Raw genomic sequence first — 8,934 nt, forward strand, 5'->3', positions numbered from 1 at the left:
AACGAACCAATGGCGTGTCAGAGGAAAGGCTGACAGCCGGTGGAGCCTGGACGGCCAGTTCCTCCTGGGAAGACCCACAGGGAGATCTTACATTTCATCCAGAGTCTTTGTTGGTAGCGACTCACAACATACGCTTGCATGTATGTCGCAGGTGTGCAGTAGAGTTAACATGGAGAGACTACTACCCTTAGAAATGCCTGCTTACAAGGCTGGCCCTGGGCTGGCACCTGGGAGGATCCCCACCGTTTCCAGAACTGTTCGGTGACTCCCTGTGCCTAACGGGCAAACAATATGGTTTATGCGAAACACTAGTTTTCCTTTTGGGAGCCTGGGATTTGGGGATGTGCTAGGCAGAGGTGCCTACATAGCCAGTACCACCCCCCCAACCCCCACCCCCAAAACAAAAAACAAAACCCAACAACCTGAATCTCTAACGACCATCCCTGGTAGACATGTCACATGTTTTGCTACAAGCCGAGTGGTTACTGGAGGTGATGTGCAATAGGAAACACACAGCACCAGCCACAGGTTTTTCTTGTCCAATAACCTGCTCTGAACTGAATCAAGCCTCTGGATCGCACTCCCAGTGAAGAGGAAATCTCGGAGCAGAGGAGCAGGGAAAGGACACCACAAGGAAGCAATCGGCCAAATGCTGGAAGGGAAACGATTGGTTGCTCTCACATATCAATGCCATGGCCTGACAAACGTGGAGGTTATACAGTCAGGGAATAAAAGAGATTGCAGAGTCAAACCTCCACCCAGTTCCCAGCCCGTTTCTTTAGGCCCAGGTCCCTGTGCATGCAGTTCCCTCTCCCTGGATGCCACCCTCTCCCCCAGCTTCTTCCCCCTGGCAGAAGTCTTCTTATCGCTTGTTCAGCCCAAACACTGCCCCCTCAGCTGCCCCCTTGGGAGGACTTCTCGGCCTCTGCCCCGAGATAAGGTCAGGTCCTCCCCTTTGCTACCACCACCACCCCCAGCACTCCTTACGGGAGCACGCATGAGTGGCTGTTTCCTACCGGCCTGCCCCAAAGGAGTGAAGACACCACATCTTGGAGCCGAATCTGAAACCACTAAATAAAAGTGTTCAACAGATGAGTGAACAAATCAAGTACCATATACAGTGTCTAGGCCACTCGGTGGGAGATTTGGGGTGCGCTCATGCAACTTGGCCCAGCAGTCCCTTCTGCTCTCGGGCAGCTGTGGCACCTGGGCCCCAGGTTGGCAGCAAGGGAACTACAGTGCAGAAGACGTACCGTCTCGCAGGCCTTGGGAATGGGCACGATGATGGCCAGCACGCAGATGAGCTGGAAGATGGCGCCCAGGAAGAGTCCGTACCGCAGCAGGTTCTCCAGGAACGTGGGCTCTGGCACCTCGGGAGGTGAGAAGTCCAGGTCGGAGGCCATGGCCCAAACCACTGCTGCCTGAGGTCTCCTGGCGCCCTGTTCTCCAGAGGCAGCCTCTAGACAGGCAAAGGGAAAGTGTCAAGTCCTGCCCCATTGGGTGGATCAGGCAGCCTTGCCAAAAAGCAGCGGGCCACAGATGAGGGATTTATATACCGGCTCTTGGGTCTATTCCACTGGTCTATTGCTACCCCACTACCAATTTGTTTTAGTTACTATGGCTATATTAAAAACAAACAAACACCGAGCCTTTAAACTCGCTGCCATCAAGTCTATTCCAACTCAGAGACCCTGCCGGGCAGAGTAGAGCTGCCCCTGTGGGTTTCCGAAGCTAATGCTTTACAGGAGTAGAAAGCCTCGTCTTTCTCTAAAAGAGGCAATTGGTTTCAAACGGCTGACCTTGTCGGTTAGCAGCCCAGCGTAACCATGATGCCACCAGGGCTCCACTAACTGGACAGAATGTTTTACACTCAGGAGGCTCCATGTCGTATTTCTGCAACTGACTTTCAAACTGTTCAGCACCCACCAAGAAATGTTCACACATGCATGAATGCACCACACAGTTGTGGCAAAATGTTCACAGGTGCTGAAAACTACGGGCAGGCTACATGGAGGGTCTTTATCCCCAATCTGTCAACATTGTTTTTTAATGGTTGAAGTTTTTCAAATATAAAGTTAGCATAAATAAAGAAATGCATCACCAAATATTATATATATTATATATTGATATACCGAAGGCCTGCTTTTGTTCAGGTCTTTGTTCATTCTTTTGTTCATCCAACCATTTGCTCAACAAATATTTATTGAGCACCAAGCCCCGAGGAAGCAGAGTGAGCAAAACAAACCAATCCCTGCTCTCTCGGAGCCTAGTCTCGTGAGGGAGGCAGGCCTCGAACAAGCCGAGAGGTTCTGTGCCAGGTGGTGGTCACGGCTTCCACAGAGAGCTGAAAAGGGCAGGCTTTACAGGATGGCACGTTGAGCCTCTCGTAAGAAGGGTGCTGGAAACGAAATGGCAGAGGTTCGCAGTGCAGAGAGCCATGTGAATACAGACGGAAGCATTTTCCCAAAGAAAGAGAAGCAACTATAAAGGCTCAGTCAGAGAGGAGTGACCAGAAGGGAGCCTGAAGAGGGGGTGAGCAGAGAGGTAACAGGGCAGGGGCAGGGCAGGCCAGGCGAGACACTTCCAATTTGAGTCAAATGTAAAGCTACCAAAGGGTTCTGAGCACAGTCGCATGGACTAACATTTTAAGTGGCTGGAGCAGGGAGCAGATAGAAGGAATAGATGCTAGCTACCACCAGGGTCCCAGACGGGAGATGCTGGTGGGCCCAGCAGGGTGCGATGGCTGGGGGTGGAGGGTCCAGTGGCATGCCTCTCTAGCCTCTCCTTTCACTAGCCCCCCACCCCACCCCCTGTGCTAATCCTAAAGACAGGCCTCTGCCCCCAGTACACCCACCCTCAGCCTGTCTGCTTCGCAAGCCCCTTACCCTATCTCTGAGGCTGAGTACAAATGGCACGTGCCCGCAAGTCTCCCTGGCCGCCCCTGGTAAGAATGAACAGTCCTGGACTCTCACGGCCTCACGGGTGGCTTCTTTCTGTCTGTGCAACAAGAAAAGTGCTCACTTTGCAGTCGGTGGGGTCTGATCCCAACCCCTGGGTGGTTTCAGAGGTCTGTGTGCCACTCATCAATTCCCTGTTGGTGCTGCACCGTTCTCGGTGGTGGCCCGCAGCCGAGCACGTGGTTGCTGAGCACTGAGATGCAGCTAATCTGAGCTGAGCCGGCTGCCGAGGGGGAAAAGCACGCCCACTTCCAGAGGCTTAGTATAAAGAAGGAAGCTGGCCCATCGCAACTGCCGTCTCATGCGGGTCACACATTGCAGTAATGCATCAAGTTAAAGAAAATATGTTATTAAAATTAATCTCACCTATTCCTTTCTTTTTCTAATGTGGCTGCTTTCACTCAGGGAGAATGACCGGGCTTTTCCACTCCCACAAGCAGTTAAGAGTCGCAGTAACTAACGGAGAAGTTCTACCCTGTCCGATAGAGGCAGCATCAACTCGATGGCAGTGATTTTGGTTGTTCTGTTTTTCACGTTCACTCAAAACCGACTCACAACAATCTTATAGAGAAAGGTATAACTGCCCCTGTGGGTTTGGAAGGCTGTAATTCTTTACAGAAGCAGAAAGCCCCATCTTTTTCCTAAGGAGTAGCTGGTGGGTTTGAACCCTTGACCTTGTGGGTAAAGCCACTACACAAAGCCACTACACCATCAGAGCAAAGCCCATTTTATAAACTTTTATGGGGTGGGCTCAAGCTAACAAGACTGCTCCAAAAACTGTCCTTCACCTTGGCTCTGCTGCTTCTGCTTGGTGGTGTTTTCTCAACGAGGAGGGGGGGCTGGAGGACAAAGATGATCTTCTAAGTAAACAAGAGTGGGGTGCACACAGACTGATACTGTCTCCCTCAAGAGTGGGGTGCACACAGACTGATATTGTTTCCCTCGCGACCCGCTCACTTTGGAAGGTCATGTGTCTGTGTCCAAGTGGCCGCTGTTCAAATCCGTTATGCCGTCTTTGGGAATGGCCTTCAGAGCCGGAAGCCTGTTCTTTTCAAATTCCCCAAGCTGCAGACCTTCTTCTACTCCGACGGGATTTGGCTTCTGGAAAGAAGCGAACAGCTGGATCCAGGTGTGGCAGATCAGGTGGGGCGGGGAACTCAGGAATACCATGTTTGGTCACAGGCAGCTGAGTGAGGAGGCCCGTAACCTGGCTGCAGTGAAATCCAGGGTGGCTGCTGGCTGGAGGGACAGCTTCCCGGAGTCAAGCCAACCAGCAAGGCACACCCCCACCCCCCACCCCCACCCCGGGAATGCCAACATTCACACAGTGGCTTCCTTAAAGTCGCACCTCAAGAAGTACACGTTTTACAAACGCCCTTGGCCTCAAACTTTACCCTCTAGGCTGCAACAGGCTTTCCAGGCATATCAGTCCTGGATTCCTCAGTATCACTGATAACAACAATGTTATGAACATTTCCAATCGTCCAACAGAATGTTGGGGCCAGGAGTGGGGGACCCGGGCACAAGCCCTGACTTTATCAGCAAGTCGTTACACTTGGGCCAATGCTTTAACCTCTTGGCAAGTTCATGTCCTCGTGAGTCAAGCAACCACAATAATAGCTACTTAAAGCTATAATGGCAATTAGGCAATACATAACACCAGCCATAAAAGTGATTATATCCTTTGACTGAGGAACTCACTTCCTAGAATTTACTGAAAGGAAACAATTCAAAAGAAGAAAAAGGCTCCAGGTGCAAAGAAAAAACAAAAGCTCCTGGCCGCACTACTCATCATGCTGCAAAACAGGAAGCAACCACAGGGTTCAAGACTAAAGGAGCCATTACCCCAATTACGTGTTTGGTGGGAAAGCCCCTCCACTGCAGAGACAAGCACACTAGGTCAGTGCAAGACCCGTTCATGGAAAAAGACAAACTGAAGAAACCATCATTTTACATGGGTACAGGAGGGGCCGTGAGCTATAATTTGGGGGACCATTTTTGAAATGACGAGCACATTTCAAAAGGAAAATGCACGCACACCTCCCGCCATATCTGCTTCCTCCGTCACTCTTTCACCAGGATCTCACGGAGCGGGGCTGGTGGATTTGGGGGCCTGTGGGGATGCTCTCCCTCTGCGGCCACCAGCGTCCTGGGGCTGTCCAATGCCGGATACGTGCTAGTGTGAGCACTGGACGTTTCCGCTTTACGTCACTGTAATCCATCCATCTAGACAGCAAGGAGCAGGGGTGACTTGAGGCCTCATTATTGGACAGGGGAGGGGTACAGGAGGAGCCTTGTGGGAAAGTTCTGTGCAGCATAACCTGCTCTCCATAGGAAGAGGCTTTGTAAAGAGCGAGGCAGGCATCCAAGATCTTCTGGGACCCTCGTGACCTGTTGCTACTTTGGAAGTCCCGTATCTCCTACCCCGGCATCTGCAGCACTCTCAGCCTGCCTCCCTAGCCCGTCAGAATTTCTGGTTTTCCCTTCCTGATTACAGAAATCTTACTCATCCTCCCCACCTCAAAGAGGAGCCATTCCCCCCACCCCACCCCCAAGCTCCTTGTGACAAGCTTTGCTCCCCTGCCATCAAAGCAGCAGCCGCGAGCAAACCATGTGCCAGGGGGCGAGGACAGCGTTTTACAGTCAGCACCTCACTCGGCTCACAGCCACTGGGGGTATGACTGACCAGGATTAGGAAACCAAGGCTTGCTTGCAGGGGTTACCTGGATGGTAAGTGGCTGTCACACTTCTCGCTCAGGTAAGTTGTTTCCCCCAGCGCCCTGGCCCTTACCCTCTTTGTCCCTCTAGGCTCGGACTCATTAGGGAGCCACAACTCTGCGCAGCGGGTTGCAGCCAAGCACCTGTTTTCCTTAAACTCTGTTTACCAGCACTTTCATGTACCGAACTAAATTATCACAGAAAACATCCCATTAGTCAAGGTCAGTACAATGGCCTGACTTCTTCCTGGTTATATCCATCTACATCCAAGTAGGCATGTTCTGGGTCAAAGTTTAAATGTGTATCTTATTGAGAAACTCTAAATGCTATTTTTTCCCCTCAATTTGATCCATTCTAAGTAGGGGTTTGAGCCAGTTCAAACTGGTTCCACCCTAGCCGATGCAGTGAGATCAGAATTCACCAGAATTTGTAAAATGTAGACATACTCGAACAATAACCAGAATGGAAAAATTATGGGTCCGAGTCCTGGGATGGGAGCGACTCAGAAGAGGCATAGCACTGTGGACACGCCTGTTCAGATCAGGTGATTGCCAGGAAAGGAGCTGGGGCAACAGCACACATTCAAAACCGCGTGGTCAGCCGCCATCTTTGAGCAGGGCACTGTTGTTCCAACTCAGCAGATCAAGAGGTTTGGTGGCTATACAACATGCATGCTGCCCTTGTTTTCTAAGAGAGATCAAGCTTCTAACTTCAACTCGTCGTTTCTCTCCTCCCAGTTATCACTCTAGTACACTCAGACTACAAACTCGAATCTGTTCTGTTTTCACTTCATTGGCCATGACTAACCCTGCCAGAACCTGATTGCTCCAAGTCCTGATTGGAAACTCCCGGGCAGACTTAGTGTCTGATGAGTGTCCCACGGCCTGACTCATAAATATGTGACAAATGACCAATACTAGGCTTCTGTTTCTCACCTTTAAAGCCAGGGCGGATGCCCCACCCAACTGCCTCATTCAATGAGGAGGAGGGCAAAGAGCTGAGGTGCCATGAATCTCACCCAAGTCAGGGCAGAGCTGGGCTCACTGCCTACTGAAGTTGACTAACGACCACTGCAATCAATTTCTCTAGCCCAGTGGGCTCAACCTTCCTGATGCCGTGACCCTTTCATACAGTTCCTCATGCTGTGGTGACCCCAACCAGACAATTATTTTCGTTACTACTTGATAACTGTCATTTTGCTACTGTGATGAATCGGGCGACGCCTGTGAAAGGGTCATTCGACCCCCAAAGGGTTGAGGACCGCTGCTCTGGCCGTAAGGTGCTCCAGACCGGCTTCAGGCAGGTTTTCTCATGGACTGCAAGAGCATCATGCACCAGAATCTCATGGAAAGTCCACACCCACTTATCAAAACTACGAGGAAAATGCCATAAGGACCCTTCCAGGCTCATCTCCAAGCGCCAGGAGCACCTCTGTGTGCCACTGTTCTAGTCTCTGTCTTCACCAGGCTCCACTCAAGTAGAGGCATTCAAACATGTACATGCACAAGCAAAAAAATTGGAAAATCTTGAGATCTACTGACCAAGGTAGGAAGAAGCCTCAAATTATTAATGTTGGAAAAGGAAGGGGAGACTTGATTATTGATCCTAAGCCAATGCAAATGATAATGGAACTTTTCCCCACAAACTTTTTGAAGCCCCCTCATATGCCAAGATCAAGTGAAATGCATCTTAACATTACACAGTTGGTTCAATACAAGAAAAGCGAACAATAATATTCATGGAGTGTCTATTTCTACTTCCCATTAGAGTATAAACATATTGTACTACAAAGGTGGCATAATAACCAAACTAATTCATCATTTGTGTATAACGACTTGCCAACTTTAATTGTTTGTTGAATCTTTTTGTGAACATCCAGCTTTTAAAGAGACCTGTAAACTATGAAAAAAAAAAAAAAGCAACTAAGGCAATAAATCATATTAATAAAATGAAAGCAAAAAACAGATGATTGTCTCATAAGAGCAGAAAAAAAACCAACCACATTTGACAAAATCAAATGACTTTCATGACAAAAATATTCAACGAACTAAGAATAGAAGGGAACTCCCGCAACCTGATCAAAGACGTCTATGAAAGTCCCACAGCTAACAGCACACTTAATAATGAAGACTGAGCCTTTTCCGCTCTGAGATGAGAAACACCATTTCTACGTGACTATGTACAGGAAGCACTTGCCAGGGCAATGAAGCAAGAACACAAAATAAAAGGTATCCAGGTTGGAAAGGAAAAAGTCAACCTAACTCTACTCACAGATGATATAATCTTATCAACAGGAAATCGTTTTTAAAACCACACATAGAGCCAGCAAGCGAGCTAAAAATTGATCTCATCAAAGTTGCAGCATACAAGATCAAAATACAAAACTGAGTTGTACTTCTACACACTAGCAATAAATAACTTGAAAATGAAAGTAAGAAAATAGCTTTTTTTTTTTTTGCAAAAGCATCAGAAGGGGGAAAATACATAATTAACCAAGGAAGAGCAACTCATATATTGGAAAGTATAAAACTGAGCTGAAAGAAATTAGAGAAAGCCTAAATAAACAGAAAGGCAGAGATGACAAGTCCCCAAACCAATTTACACAGGCAATGTAATTCCTATCAAAATTCCACCGGCCTGATTTGAAAAAAAAGTCCAACAGCCTGACAAAGAGCAGCAAGTAGCTACAACTCCCGAAAAGGAACAAAGATGGAGGGATCACTCACTAACTTCAAACCTTACTACAAAGCTATAATAATCAAAATAGTGTGGTACTGTCATTAGGGCAGAGATCAACGGAATATAACTGGGATTCTAGAAATACACGAGTGTTATTTCTATGGCTGACTGAAGTGGCTGCTGAGCATATACACGGCAGAGCATCCATTAATCCAAAAGTGTCTGCATGCTGCATTTAGGAACACTGATCATGCTTCAAGCTGTGCAACCATTATCGTCCCCCCTTTTCTAACATATCTCCCCAACAACATAATCTAGCTCCCTCCGTACCACGATCAGCCACACCAGGTTCACTGCAGAACCACTCACGACTGGAAAGAGATAGAAACAAGCCAAATAGATGAAGAAAGCAGACACACACAGTCACCGCTATTGGGGCAGTTCTGATTCATCGTGACCCCATAGCACAGGGAAGAACGCTCCTGTGGGTTTCCACAACTTTAATTCTTTTTTTTTAAAATCACTTTATTGGGGGCTCTTACAACTCGTTACAAACCATACATCAACTGTACCCGAAATA

The 8,934-nt window shown here is 48.4% G+C and overlaps 1 protein-coding gene across 1 annotated transcript in view; it reads right to left on the bottom strand.

Annotated features, from left to right (window-relative positions):
* Nucleotides 1–421: 421 nt before the first annotated feature.
* MANBAL (mannosidase beta like) overlaps nucleotides 422–8,934 on the bottom strand; it is a 10,301-nt gene continuing 1,788 nt past the window's right edge. The window contains exons 2-3 of the mRNA XM_045295144.1: nucleotides 1,254–1,459; nucleotides 422–652 (exon numbers count right to left, since the gene is read on the bottom strand). Coding sequence (XP_045151079.1) covers nucleotides 563–652; nucleotides 1,254–1,459 — 296 coding nt within the window. The 3' untranslated portion in view covers nucleotides 422–562. The remainder of the gene's footprint in view (nucleotides 653–1,253; nucleotides 1,460–8,934) is intronic.

This window comes from Echinops telfairi, unplaced genomic scaffold (assembly GCF_000313985.2).
Source record: "Echinops telfairi isolate 266 unplaced genomic scaffold, ASM31398v2 ScPeMD7_5592;HRSCAF=6446, whole genome shotgun sequence".
Lineage (NCBI taxonomy): Eukaryota > Metazoa > Chordata > Mammalia > Afrosoricida > Tenrecidae > Echinops > Echinops telfairi.